Source organism: Oncorhynchus clarkii, chromosome 28 (genome assembly GCF_045791955.1).
Source record: "Oncorhynchus clarkii lewisi isolate Uvic-CL-2024 chromosome 28, UVic_Ocla_1.0, whole genome shotgun sequence".
NCBI classification, from domain to species: domain Eukaryota; kingdom Metazoa; phylum Chordata; class Actinopteri; order Salmoniformes; family Salmonidae; genus Oncorhynchus; species Oncorhynchus clarkii.
The window spans coordinates 13,628,400-13,643,248 of record NC_092174.1 but is presented as its reverse complement, the minus strand read 5'-3'; the positions used below and the strand labels follow the sequence as shown (position 1 = coordinate 13,643,248).

The following is a 14,849-nucleotide window of genomic DNA, read 5'->3' as shown; positions in this document are numbered from 1 at the left end:
GCTGTGCCAAGTTGTTGTGAATTGAGGAAGAGCTTTTGAAAGCTACTCTGACATACAGTTTCAGGTATTTTGCACAGATGGAATGTCACCTGGAACCCAAAAGGTTCCAGTTTACGGGCATTCACATTACAAAAGATAGGGATAGATAAGGGGTATATAATTTTAACCAATTTGGGCAAATAGAACTAACTGTGTGTTGTATAGATTTTCTGTATTTGTATGTATGTGATAGATACGGTGGTTTTGGGGGGTTCTCTTCTGTATGTATCTAGATATGGTGGTTCTGGGGGTTATCTTCTGATTTTAATTAACTAACACCTTTAATGCCTCGTTTATGACAAAGTGTCCAAAGTGAACAATTGATCCCAAATATTGGGCACAGAAGAGAATCCACCTTGCTTATTAAAAATCCATAATTTATCCAGATTTGAATGGCTTTTGAATGGCAGTGAGTCAACTGTGTCTTAAATACATGTCATCACCCAAGGCTTCACTGGTGCCCCTCAGCTCTGATTTATCTTTGAAACCAGGATTTCTCCTGGAAAGGTTTACAGATGTTCTAATTCTCCACCTGTAGCTTCATCATATTAATACCACAACCCCGACAGCCCGAGACATGGTCATAGGAACGAAATGTATGGACAAAACCAGACAGAGATGGTTCACTCACATGTCAGAGAAAGAGTGTATATAATGTATAACATGTTGTCAGCTAAAGGTAGAAGACGAAGGACCACAATAAATAATCAATCAGTTAACTAATGATTCGGAGAGCAACAGTGACCTTGGTCATGAAAATCGACTAGTGTTTCAAAAAGTGCGTGGGCAAAATCAAACGCTCAATAGCTGGTCCCTGAAAGAGATGGAGCCTGGGGGGCGATAGCTAGACGCTGCAGAAGTCGATGCATGCGCACCCAACGTATCTATGTGAATGGGGACTAGGGAGGATGCTATGAGAGAAGAGCCGGGGTCGCGTGTGATTCAATGCATTTCAGTGGCGTTTATGCCAATACTTATCGCGTCTGCTCTAGTTAACTTCAGACAAGTTTGCCATGCAGATCGATGATTCCAACCGAGACCCACCACACACACCCACAGAAACGCAAATATGTTCACTCTCCAAATCAAACCTGAATTACTCGCGACGGGTGGCCGCATGGTTGAGTTCTCCACTTGTCAGTGTAGTTCAAATAATATGTAGGCGCCTGGGTAAATTGGAGATGATATCCTTCTGGTTGCTCTGTTGGAGACTGCTGGTAGGTACCAGATATTTAATACATCCGTATGCTGCATATTTTCGCCATGGACAGATTTTTTTTATTGGCAGCATGCGCAAGGGCTGGATGAGTACATCAACCGCATGGATTTTGCTCGGCTAGGGTATGCTACGTGAGATTATCTGTCACGATTCTGGGCATTTGCCTGCATGTACTATCTATCTACATTCCCGTTGCAGAATGGTTGAAACGTATGTAATTTGCGCAGTGTGACTTTTGGAGCTGACATCCTAACTATTATTGGTACTCAGCCATATAACAGGTGGTTTGCCTATATGAAGAAGAAAATAGTAACTTTACATTAAGATATTTTACACATTTGTTATCAGAAAAGCATTCATTCGGATAAAGATATTTTCTTTCACATCCTATCACTGCAAATGATGGTTCTTTTTCCCGTTGGTTGGGTATCCTAGGAAAATATGGCTTAAAGGAGAGGATGTTGGGGGGGGGGGGGGGGTCTCCTTATTCTTAACAATCAAGTAATCTTTTAGTTGTATATCCCCCCCCCCCCCCCCCCCCCCCCCCCACCACACACACACACACACACACACACACACACACACACACACACACACACACACACACACACACACACACACACACACACACACATAACAGGATAACGGGTAGGTCATCTTGCTTGTAACCTGCTGATGTCATCTTTGTTGTGTCTGCAGATAATCAAAGGCTGTGCAGAGAGAAGACTCCATTTTCCTATCAGTTGTGATGTGTAGCCTACAGGTTCATACCATGGGCCTTGTGGTCATGATATAACAGTACACATGACATGGACACACAAAGATACATGACGGTGAAGGTGAAATGGGTTGCCGGCCCTAGGCCTGTTGTAATTTGACCGACTGCGAAACACCATACTGTACAACATTCACAATTATTAACGGCTATTCAGTAATATGTACATTTATTGATGGTGTGTGTATAGTTTAGGCTACGCTACTTTTCAACACCCATCCCTGCTATATCTTTCCAGATAAATCTGGTCCATCTGATAAATCAAGGTGTCACAGTTATGGCAGAGAGCTGAACATTTAACACTGCCATATGTACATGTAATTTGACCCAGAGGATGAAAGATACGAAAAAGCATCCCTTACACTGTACAAGCTGTCCCCAGGAGGGCTTGGATTTTCATATCAGCAAGTTTCTAGGCAACCGTGCCAAAGCTATATTTATATACAGTATGTTGGCTCATGAATATGAGATTCACATCCAGTGGACTTGATCTCCAACCATAAAGCAGTCAAGAGACACCAGTAGATGTGCTTGACAGCAATTAGGGAGGAACAGCATGTACTGTATGGTGGTGCACTGGAGATTGGAGAAGCAGAACTGTGGCAAGTTAAGAGCTTCCCACTGGAAACTGTACAGGCAAAGTAACCACTCCAACGATTGGCTATAAGATTGATACCGCATTATGGATGAATTACTGTTACAGGTTGAATCCAGGTCTTAGCACAGGGTTGTGGATGGAGGCTGGGCTGGATGCCCTGAGGGCTCGAATGTACTGATTCCCTGTTCTGCAGTACCAGGACCCGATGTTCAAACGCTATGGGGAGCAACCCGAAATGGTGGGGGCGAGGTATTTAGACCATACATAATGCATCCAATTTGTTCTTTCAGATAGGTTTATTCTGTTCTCTGCCAAACACCATTACAGTCACAGTACACAGGTCCACATGTGCACAAACAAACACACAACGCCTTAATTGTATGTATTTTTTTTCTCTCCAGATAAAGCAACAGTTGATTCTTAGCATATACAGTGGGGAGAACAAGTATTTGACACACTGCCAGTTTTGCAGGTTTTCCTACTTACAAAGCATGTAGAGGTCTGTAATTTTTATCATATGTTTACTTCAACTGTGAGAGACGGAATCTAAAACAAAAATCCAGAAAATCACATTGTATGATTTTTAAGTAATTAATTTGCATTTTATTGCATGACATAAGTATTTGATACATCAGAAAAGCAGAATTTAATATTTGGTACAGAAAACTTTGTTTGCAATTACAGAGATTATACGTTTCCTGTAGTTCTTGACCAGGTTTGCACACACTGCAGCAGGGATTTTGGCCCACTCCTCCATACAGACCTTCTCCAGATCCTTCAGGTTTCGGGGCTGTCGCTGGGCAATACGGACTTTCAGCTCCCTCCAAGGATTTTCTATTGGGTTCAGGTCTGGAGACTGGCTAGGCCACTCCAGGACCTTGAGATACTTCTTACGGAGCCACTCCTTAGTTGCCCTGGCTGTGTGTTTCGGGTCGTTGTCATGCTGGAAGACCCAGCTACGACCCATCTTCAATGCTCTTACTGACAGAAGGAGGTTGTTGGCCAAGATCTCGCGATACATGGCCCCATCCATCCTCCCCTCAATATGGTGCAGTCGTCCTGTCCCCTTTGCAGAAAAACATCCCCAAAGAATTATGTTTCCACCTCCATGCTTCACGGTTGGGATGGTGTTCTTGGGGTTGTACTCATCCTTCTTCTTCCTCCAAACACGGCGAGTGGAGTTTAGACCAAAAAGCTCGATTTTTGTCTCATCAGACCACATGACCTTCTCCCATTCCTCCTCTGGATCATCCAGATGGTCATTGGCAAACTTCAGACGGGCCTGGACATGCGCTGGCTTGAGCAGGGGGACCTTGCGTGCGCTGCAGGATTTTAATCCATGACTGCGTAGTGTGTTACTAATGGTTTTCTTTGAGACTGTGGTCCCAGCTCTCTTCAGGTCATTGACCAGGTCCTGCCATGTAGTTTTGGGCTGATTCCTCACCTTCCTCATGATCATTGATGCCCCACGAGGTGATATCTTGCATGGAGCCCCAGACCGAGGGTGATTGACCATCATCTTGAACTTCTTCCATTTTCTAATAATTGCGCCAACAGTTGTTGCCTTCTCACCAAGCTGCTTGCCTATTGTCCTGTAGCCCATCCCAGCCTTGTGCAGGTCTAAATTTTTACCCTGAGCTCTCTGGTCTGGGTCATTGTGGAGAGGTTGGAGTCTGTTTGATTGAGTGTGTGGACAGGTGTCTTTTATACAGGTAACAAGTTCAAACAGGTGCAGTTAATACAGGTAATGAGTGGAGAACAGGAGGGCTTCTTAAAGAAAAACTAACAGGTCTGTGAGAGCCGGAATTCTTACTGGTTGGTAGGTGATCAAATACTTATGTCATGCAATAAAATGCAAATTAATTACTTAAAAATCATACGTGATTTTCTGGATTTTTGTTTTAGATTCCGTCTCTCACAGTTGATGTGTACGTATGATAAAAATTACAGACTTACATGCTTTGTAAGTAGGAAAACCTGCAAAATGGGCAGTGTATCAAATACTTGTTCTCCCCACTGTATGTGGTCTCCAAGCTTTCACATATCTTAGGCAATATACACGCTACGCAGCTTGACTTGAAAAATAATTGCCGTCAACTGGTTGACGGTAGCCCATGCCAAATTCAATGGTGCGAATTGGCAGTATTGGTGTGTGGGTGTATTCACTGTGCAATACATGTTGTCTTGGCGATATGTACTGTATGTTGGTTAGGACTATCGTGTGTGTGTGTGTGTGTGGGGGGGGGGTTCTGTGTAGGCTGAATTGAATTGTGTGTATTTGCTTTTCATCCCCTCATCAAGAAGTCCGTTTCAATCACATGTAAACTGAAATTAAGGGTCACAGAAAATGGTCCGGTTACCATATATTTCATAGCATGCATGTTTTGCATGAAAACCTCGTCCAAATGTCAATCTAAAGACACCTTTAAAAAAAAGAATCGTCAGCAGCATATTCTTTGACATCCACGTGGTTTCCCTGGCAGAATCACATGCTTGGCTGGGAAACTAAGGAAATCATGCTAATTCTAACCCACTTAGAGCGATGCCATGCTCAGTTTGCGGCACTTCTCATCGTGACTTATGCTATCAAAAGATGTCCTCCCACCCTCGGTGAGCACCAGCGTGAAGACAATGCTTTGATGAAATGAAAGTGGCATGGTGAAACTCTGGTGTCCTATCACAGAGAACCAAAGTCTTAACCTGTTAACCAATTGTGTGTGTTATACTACCTATAAGGAGATATGGTCTTTGAAGAGTTTACATCCAAAACGCTATATCCACCAATCAGAAGTGTATGTTTATAGGTAGCTTTATGTGTGTGTAAAATATTACTACCCACTGGGCACACACTGGTTGAATCAATGTTGTTTCCAGTTGGAATAGACATTGAATTGACGTTTGTGCCCAGTGGGTGTCCCCAGTTTTTTGATGTGCATTACAATTGGTTTTGTAGCAAAACACTATATATACACATTGTTTAGCTGGAATGGAATATTCATATACTGTATTTTTAACATATAAATTCAACACATCATAAATCTAGCCTCATGTTTGGTTAGAAGTTAGGGATCCTCCCAAATGGCACCCTATTCCAAATATAGTGCACTACGTTTGATCAGAATCCAGATCTCATATTATTTATGTCTCAAATGTATCAGTTGTACAGTTAAAAAACAAAACAAAAAAAACATTATTTGTCACATTTGTGACCGACCGACCGCCTTGAGTCGGTCTTATGTGGCAAAATATTTTTTTTTTTCATATTGGATAAAAGCAGAGACACAGAGCTACAAAATGGTATATTATACATTGCATTTGAGGAACAATGGGAAAGTAATTCTGCTTTGAAAGTTGCTAAACTTGTAACCCCACTTTTGAGAAAATGGTTCTTGAATTTTTGGTACTCCTACTGGAGAGCTCTTTGTCTACACCCATTCAGCATTGTTCACACCCTCTTAAGCCAGCCCCACCCATCTCTTTAAGGATTCACATGTGAGGTCATGTGGTAAACAGTGAGTAGTGTAGTAAAGATTAAGACTAAAAGTGGTAAAAGTAGTAGTCTACAATAAGTACAAATTCCAGGTAAACAGAAAGTGTCCAGATAAAAATATTTTATAAATATTAGATGACATTTACCCAGACACGCTTGTCTAAATTGATGGGTCAAAGAAATTCTATAACCCAGAGCCAGATCTTGCAAAGTGGATAGGTCTCTACAGAAGATGTAAACGGTGCAGCGAAATGTTTACTTGCATATTAGCAATATCAAAATTAGATAGTGTCAATATAAATAAAAAATAACAAGTGTCAATGGCTGTAGAGAAAGAATATACAGTATGTACAAGAACAATATCAATAACGATATCAGTGATACTGGTAATAGACGAGGTAGTTATATGCATACAATCAGGGGTAAAGTGGCTGAGCAGCAGGATAACAAAATAAATAGTAGGAGTAACGTATGGCGTGTGTGTTACGAGAGAGTAATGTGAATAGAGGCACTGCAGATAGTGTTGATGACTGGGAACTCGCCCCCGGTGATGAACTGGTCTGTCCAAACCACACATGAACAAGATAATCTATATTTGGAGAGCCCGTTTCATAAATATATGTTTGTCAAGCTGTGTCCAGTCCAGGTGGTGCTTGTACAGGCAGACCATCTATGGGAGGAAGGATGTCAGCATTGCACAGCAGCTAAAACCTGGTCTCGACTGAGTCTGAAAGCTCCTTGGCAACAACACCAGGCACCAGAGCATCAAAGCTGGAAAACAGGAAATAACAGAACAAATTGAGAAGACATTACAACCTTGCATAACATCAGTTCAAGTTTAGATAACAAGAATTACCTCATACAATGCAATGAAAATGATATTCATCTGTAGTGCTGGTACTGCTTGATCTGTGGCAGCGGCCTGAAGTGCAGAGTCAGCTGTTGTTGCCAGCCGTAGCTTTCCACCAGCACCGTACCATCCTCCAGTCCAACCAACTGTGGGATGTTTACCCCTGTCACAGTGCTGCCCTTCACAATCCCTGTCCTTGGATTAGTGCTTGAGATGTGGAGCAGCAATTTTCGCCACAGATTCCTGAAGGAAGACAGCCCGAGTATGCGTACCTCTGGAAAATACACAAATAATGTGAGATCAATAAAAGTAGTGCCAATCATGTTGGAGGTAAATTAAATAATCAAGTGTGTTAATTATGCTTTTTACATACCAAGTGTTGTCATCGATTCCTTGTAGAGACGCCACACCACTGCTTTTGTCACGAGATGGCAGCAGCTTTCCACCAAAGTGTTTTTGTCCTGGGTGGCGCCCTGGTAATACTATTGCATTATCCTTTGCGTAGTTGTTGAAGTTCACAACTTGCTGCAAGTCCTCATGTTTCAAGTGTAAGCTCTCTTTTTGATGGGAGGCATTAGACCATTCTCCTTGTATGACTGGTGGAGTCAGATGTGCTCTACTGAAAGACAAATTCCAGATACAAATATTTTAGCATTATTATACAATAGATGGCCGTAATCACCGTCAGACATTCCTGGATAACTTGATGGGTCATGCAATCATCTGGCGAAGTGGAGTCTTTTGTTTAGACATGTAGCTAGCTAGCTAAACAATGAACTATAAACCCAACCCATAGAGTACTAGCAATACAAACCGATTGTTATAGCTAGCTAATAGGTTAAATGTTAGCTGGTTCATTAGCTAACATTAGGCTATAAGTAGTAATGTAATTGGCTTTCTGAGATAATATTACTACACAGATACACATAATGTTAGCTAGATAGCCAGCCACCTAACGTTACCTAGCTAGCTAATAGTGAGCTTTAACTTGCAATGAAAACAACTTTGACAAAATTAGAAACGTATAATATCTGAAACTGTAGCTAGACTCTTACCCGTATACATGGATGAACGCTTCACGACAGACTGCAACCACTTTCATTAAATAAGAGGTCCTGTGTCCTTTCTGATTTGTTTATACAGCTTGCTTGGCTCATTGTGTCAAGTCACTCTTTTTCACACTGACCGTGTGCAATGCCATAAGAATCGTCCTCCTGAAAGTAGTCCAACTTTTCCCCACTGACCTTTGTCGATAGCGCCTGATAAATTCAGGGCAGCAATGTTATTGAGCGCACATTTGCAGTTTTCCATGGCTAATGTTATATCTTTCGGAAAAAAACTGCAGTAGAAAGGATTACACATAACGAGCAGCTCATTTTATAGACAGAAGATGCTACACGGTAGACCAATCCGAAACTCATCTCTCAGCATGTCCAGCCCATTCATTATCTCCGCCAATCATGGCTAGCGGGAAGGTCCCTGTCTTTTTGTGGCTAAACCAACTAGGCTCGTAATTTAACAACTTTATTCGTATTTACAGATGACATAATTACAAAGTTGTAAGGCACATGAAAGTTCAAATGTTCCACAAGGCATTTCTGCCAAAAGAAATGCATTTTGACAAAAAAAACAAACAAAAAAAAAAACACATTCAAATGCCTCCTGTGAAGTCGTGACTTGCGACATATGCTTAGTTTCCTGAAATGAGTCACATTTCACAGTTATGGTAGAAATTACAAGATTATGTGATACGGCTGTTATTGCATCAAATGGCTATTTTATGCAACAGAATAAGGGGTTGTTAGAACGCTCATCTGTGGGTGTTCTACTGAGGATGGGCCTCTAGAAGATTTACGATGTCTTTGGGTGATACTGCATTCCAGAGCATGAGTTAATGTTTCTGTACTGGGGTACCAGGGGGAGATGGCTGCAGTATGGAGGTGGGGGACCAGACCCTGGTCTCTACACAATGAGAACTGTTTTTACAGCAGATACTGTCTGCTGTGACTTATAAATACCTTTCATACAAATCTTAGCCTTGTGACCCATTCCATACATCTGTTTGTCATGTAGACTTAAGGATTGTGGACTTTGCTATAAAATGATGTGGCTCGAACCAGCTCGTTGAGTTTGCAGTGATCACCTCCAGGGGTGATTAACGACCAGCTCCATTACTGCAGTAATTAAATAATAAAGTTGATTGTTTTGAAGAAATCTAAAAGTTGATCCTTTTGATTACAATGATTCCACCAGTGTAAAACCTTGCAGTGACACTTCTCTGTGAGAGTGAGGTGGATACATCTCGTTTTGCAACAAAATGTGATCATTTGTCTCTCTGAAATGAAACCATCTAGTCATAGGTTTCAAACAAATTCATGTCTGTCATTTAACAACCCCATGTCATCATTAGATGGGGAAAAACACAATCTATTTAATAAGTTCTTTAAACAAAAAAGGTTAATTGACCAACATTCCAGAAAATTGATATATAGCGTTTTGGAATTAAATTCTTACACCGAACCGAGGGTACTGGCTGGTATAGGGGTTCTTATTCTCTTGTTAAATAAAGGTAAAATAAAAACATTTCTTAAATTTGAGATGTAATATGTAAAGAATTCCACTCACCACCACATTTCAAAAAGAGCCATTGAAGGAAGAAAACTGATAGAAATACCTCATACCAAGACAGGTTCTCCTCTGATAATGTTTTATTTGGCTTCCATAGAGAGCCACAGCTGGAGTGAAGACGATAAAGGGGAATGAAGTGATTGAGGGCTGTAGTGCTATCGACACTCCACAAGAGAAAGAAAAAGAACAAGAATCCCACTCTGGGGCCATAGCCATGGAGACCAGCCAGCTTTCAGAGATGGCGAACCTAACAGACTATAAAATGGATTCTGGGGAAACAGAGGACCAGAGACGCCTGCTTAGCGAAAGCGAGGAAGAATGTGATCGAGAACCTTTCGCAGAATACAGAGGAACAAAAGAGAACTTAAAAACATCAGTGGATGAACCGGACGAAGATGATGAAAGTGGTGAGGTGAACAGAGAGGAGGAGACTCACAACTTTGAGACTGGACGAAATGATTTCAGTCTAACACAGTTACTCAACTCCTCAAGTATATTTGGTAGTGAACCCGTTTGCAAGGTGGAAGACCTGCTTGCACAAGGTCACCTGGGCAACTCTTCTCCATCAGAAGTGACGATGACACAAGAGTCCATCTTGGAGCAGCGCATCCGAGAGGAGGTCTCCTCAGATGTCTCAACAGGGTCCTGTCACGACCCTGACGACCTGAGTGACTGTCTCCAGGTAGAAATGGCCATCGTGTCATCAGACAGCGAGGCCGACGACCAGTGGAGGTCCACTTTTGCCTCTACAGTCAACAAGGAGGAAGGTTGTGATGGAAATGCTCAAGAGGCCCTCGAGAAGGACAGAGCCGCAGGGGAGGCAGAGAATGGGACCAAGGGTGAAACTGGAGATAGTCCTCGCGTTCTTGAACAACCCGATTGCCCGACAGAATGCGAGATCCAAGACATGCCCTCTGGCAAGTTCCAGGGCTTGTCCAAAATTCCAGAGGATGAAGAAGAGGTCAGCCAAGGCAGGACTCGCAAAGTGAGTCGTTCTACATCTGCAAGCTCTTCTGCAAGCTCTGACCCCGACAAGAAGGTTCCTAAAGACTACTGTGTGATACAAGAAATGAAGAACAAGAACATTAGTACAGAGCATGTGGACTTCCAGGGGGCTCGGAAGCAGTGGCGTCAAATGGAGGAGCAGACCCAAGGAGAGGTCCAGGTCCACCAGCCCACTGTCAGACAGCAGGGGATGTGCCAGGGAGGTCACAGCGCCATGTACACACCCGTCAGGAACATTGACCGACCCAGGAGGGACCCCGAAATTGACAGCCTTGCCCTTGGTGACTTTCAACACACTCAGTTCAGCCCATGTTCAGAAGACTCAGGTATGGATGACTTCAGCTACAGGTCCCTTTACGAGGACTCAGACAACCCTGTCGAAAGGGAGATACGACAGACCATAGAGCGTGAGGAGAACTTCAGGCGTGAGAGAGAGATTGCCAAACAGGGTCAAGCTGGAGAATCATCTGCACATTTGAAAACCCGACCAACTACTCTCTACCCCGGCAAGTACGGCAAAGGCCTTTGCCATGAGGTGGAAGAGAAACGGAAGATGTTTGAGTCTAGTGATCCCGGATGCAGGCCTTTGAGGTCTCCCAACGCAAAGAACCCAACTGTCTCCATATCCACCTCCCCATCGCCCACACCAAGGGGTGCAACCTACCATGAGATGACCGCCCAAAATGTTATCATCCTGGAGCCGGACTCCTACCCCACCAGCCCGAGGCACCGCACCCGGGGATCCTTGCTATCTCCGGGGCCCAGCAGGTACAGTGAGTGGCCCTTGGAGACGTCAGCCAATGTCATCATTTTGGAGACGTCCAACCTGATCATCCGGAGTGCCTCTGAGTTCTGCCTGAGCTCGGCCTCCTGCCAGGAGACCCAGGAGAGCACATTTGTCAACAACCCCTTCTTCAAGCTGCGCTCGCGGAGCTCCATGTCCCTGGTGGACCAGGAGATTAAGATGGTGAAGCAGAGGGAGGAGGAGTGGAGGAGGCAGAAGAGCCAGATGCAGACCAGGGAGAAGTACGACACCGTCCTGGTGTCCCCAAACCTCCTTGATAACCTGAGCTTTGATAAAGCAGGTATGTGCTGATTAATGATGTGCATGTGTAACCGTTGTGAAATGGCTAACTAGTTATCGGGGTGCACGCTAATATCGTTTAATTCGGTGACAGATCTCGCTCTGAGACCTTGAAGTAGTTGTTTCCCTTGCTCTGCAAGGGCCGCAGCTTTTGTGGAGCGATGGGTAACGGTGCTCCGAGGTTGACTTGTCGATGTGTGCAGAGGGTCCCTGGTTCGAGCCCAGGTAGGGGTGAGGAGAGGGATGGAAGGAACACGTTCACGTGGTCATTATGGAAAAGAGTTTGTGGTTTGTAGCGGTGTTGTGTTTTCATTGCATCATTAGTGGTATTTTTCTGACTCAACAGCTGATCTTTTCATCTTACCTGCCTTAGACTTATAGCATACTTAGGATATCCTGAGCGTCTCATTCCCAATTAGTCCAAATTCATGATAGGTCTCTCTTTTTCAGAAGTGCCACTGAAATGTGTGTCTTCCCCTTCATCACCATCAAGGACTCGAAAGCTGGACCGCTCCGCCCTGTCATGTGACCATAGGGTATGTCTCCTATCTCCAATAATAATTCAAGATGAACAGACTGTGTAAAACAGATGCTAGCCTAGTCACCTGAAGACGTGCGTGGTCGGTCAATTCCCCTGTGCTGTTCGTTGTCATGTCAAAATGCCAAACATGAGCAGGCTAGAAAAAAAAGCTTTTGTCATCTGATTGCCTCACGAAATGTAAATCGGAATGACTCATTTAAATAAACATGAGCACATGCAATGTTAAGTCTGCTCATTACATTTCCCAGAAAATATTTTGCCATTAACCATTTTAATAAATCACCATCCATTTTCACCTTGAAACTGCATGCAGTTTTACAGGTGAAACTCTTTCCTCCAGTTCCCAGAATCACTCTCCCCAGGACCGAGGAAAAAGACTGCCATGGCTCAGAGATGGGAGGCAGGACTATTTGTCAACCATGAAAAAGAGTAACATCAAACCAGAATAATACCGCGCCATACTACAGATGCCAACTTCCTGAACTTTAGATGTTTTCCAGTTCTGCTATTGATACAGCTTGAATATTTACCGGTACTGTAGCTTTAAAGTTATTGTGAAACAAATGTAAATTAAATTGTAAGAGATGAGAATTTGAAGATAGATGGACTGCCAGATGCTTTTTGAATGTGACAAGTACGTGATTATATTGTCTGGTTAAGATTTTTACATTTTTAAGTACTGTCTTGGTTATACAAAATATATTGCATTTTTGTATTGTATTCTAAACACTTTAAATTAAAAGGCTATGAGAAATGTGGTAGACTTACACCAGCGACCGATTTGTTTTTTTTTTGTAAAATGTGTATTATGAAAATGTATATATTACCTGCATAAGTACCTTCATGCAAAGTGTTTAATATGATAGCCACTTATAGTATATTCAAAGCTTGACCTGACATTGCCATTTTGAGATGCCTTTTCAATTATGCCTTTTTTTTTTTAAACCTTCAAATGTGATATTTTTTGGGTTGCAGTTGGTTTAGTATTACTTGCTAGACTAGCGCAAAACTCCAAGCGGAATACTTTAACGTTTAAACGGCATTCATCATTTTAAGTGTTGTGGTTTCATGGAGAACGTGTTTGTTAATTCTCAATTGAAAATGCTACACCAAAATAAAGTTGGATTGACATTAAGGACAATAATTGGCTGTGTCCTTCTGTTACCTAGAAATGCATGTGCCTGTCAGTGTGTATTGATTGGGAAGCTAGCTGTAAATCCAATAAAATGTACAGCCACAGGAAGGGAGTTACATTTGGAAAGTTATTTATTTAACAATATTATACTACAGGATAATTTCTGTTTTGGAAACATAAATGAACAAAGTGAATGTAATTATTCATTAACATTGTGGGAATAAATTGTGCATTCTCCCTTACATATATTCAGCAACACTTCGCAGATAAAATGTAATGTAATAAACATGAACTCATGGGACAAGGCTGTATCGAGTATTGAAATGCATTACACACTCAGTGGACAGTTTAGGTACACCCATCTAGTACCGAGTCAGACCCCCCTTTGCATCCAGAACGCCTGAATTCTACAAGGTGTCAAACATTTCACAGGGATGTTGGTCCATGCTGACATCAGAGTTGTAGATTGGATGGCGGTACATTCATGCTGCGAACAGCCCGTGCCATCTCATCCCAAAGATGCTCTATTGAGTTTGAACATTGGTCAGGAACAGATACCAATTGAGCAACAACTGCCACAGCGTATCAAGGGACCTAACACATGGCAGGAAAACATTCCCCACACCAGCCTGTACCGATGACACTAGGCAGGATGGGTCCATGGACTCTGCTACTTATGCCAAATCCTGTCTGCCATTAGCATGACAACAGGAACCGGGATTCTTCAGACCAGGCAATATTTTTTTCCACTCGTCAATTGTCCAGTGTTGGTGATCACGTGCCCAATGAAGAGTTGTTTATAGCTGAAAGGAGTGGTGGTCTGCTGCAATAGCCCATCCGTGACAAGGATAGCCGAGTTTTGCGTTCCGAGATTCCATTCTGCACACCACTGTTGTACTGCGCCATTGTTTGTGTCCCACCTGTTAGCTTGCACAATTCTTGCCAGTCTCCTTAGACCTTACATCAACGAGCTGTTTCCGCCTACAGGACTGCCACTGACTGGATGTTTGTTTGTCGCCCCCTTCGCGGCAAACCCTAGACACGTGTGTGTGTGTGTACAGCCCAGGAGGGCAGCCATTTCTGAGATACTGGTACCAGTGCGCCGGGCACTGACAATCATACCACGCCCAGTCGCTTAGGTCACTCGTTTCGCCTATTCAAATGTTCAGGCGAACAGTAACTGAATGCCTCGATGCCACAGGAGGTTGGTGGGACCTTAATTGGGGAGGACAGGTTCATGGTAATGGCTGGAGGCATTAGTGGAACAGTATCAAATGCGTCAAACATGGCTTCCATGTGTTTGATACCATTCCAGTCGCTCGGTTCAGGCCATTATTACGAGCCGTCCTCCCCACAGCAGCCTCCTGTGCTCGATGCCTGTCTGCTTGCTTTACAGTATATACACACTAAGCCACGGCCACGTGAACGGGACGGTATACCTAATAAACTGGCTGCTGAGTGTACAACTGCATTTCCTGAGAAGTT

The 14,849-nt window shown here is 43.1% G+C and overlaps 1 protein-coding gene across 1 annotated transcript; it reads left to right on the top strand.

The window, feature by feature from the left end:
• Nucleotides 1-10,176: 10,176 nt before the first annotated feature.
• Nucleotides 10,177-13,364, top strand: LOC139386714 (uncharacterized). The gene is made up of 3 exons (XM_071132548.1): nt 10,177-11,689; nt 12,139-12,224; nt 12,570-13,364. The coding sequence occupies exons 1-3, from the start codon at nt 10,177-10,179 to the stop codon at nt 12,660-12,662; spliced, it is 1,692 nt and encodes a 563-aa protein (XP_070988649.1). The 3' UTR covers nt 12,663-13,364.
• Nucleotides 13,365-14,849: the final 1,485 nt, after the last annotated feature.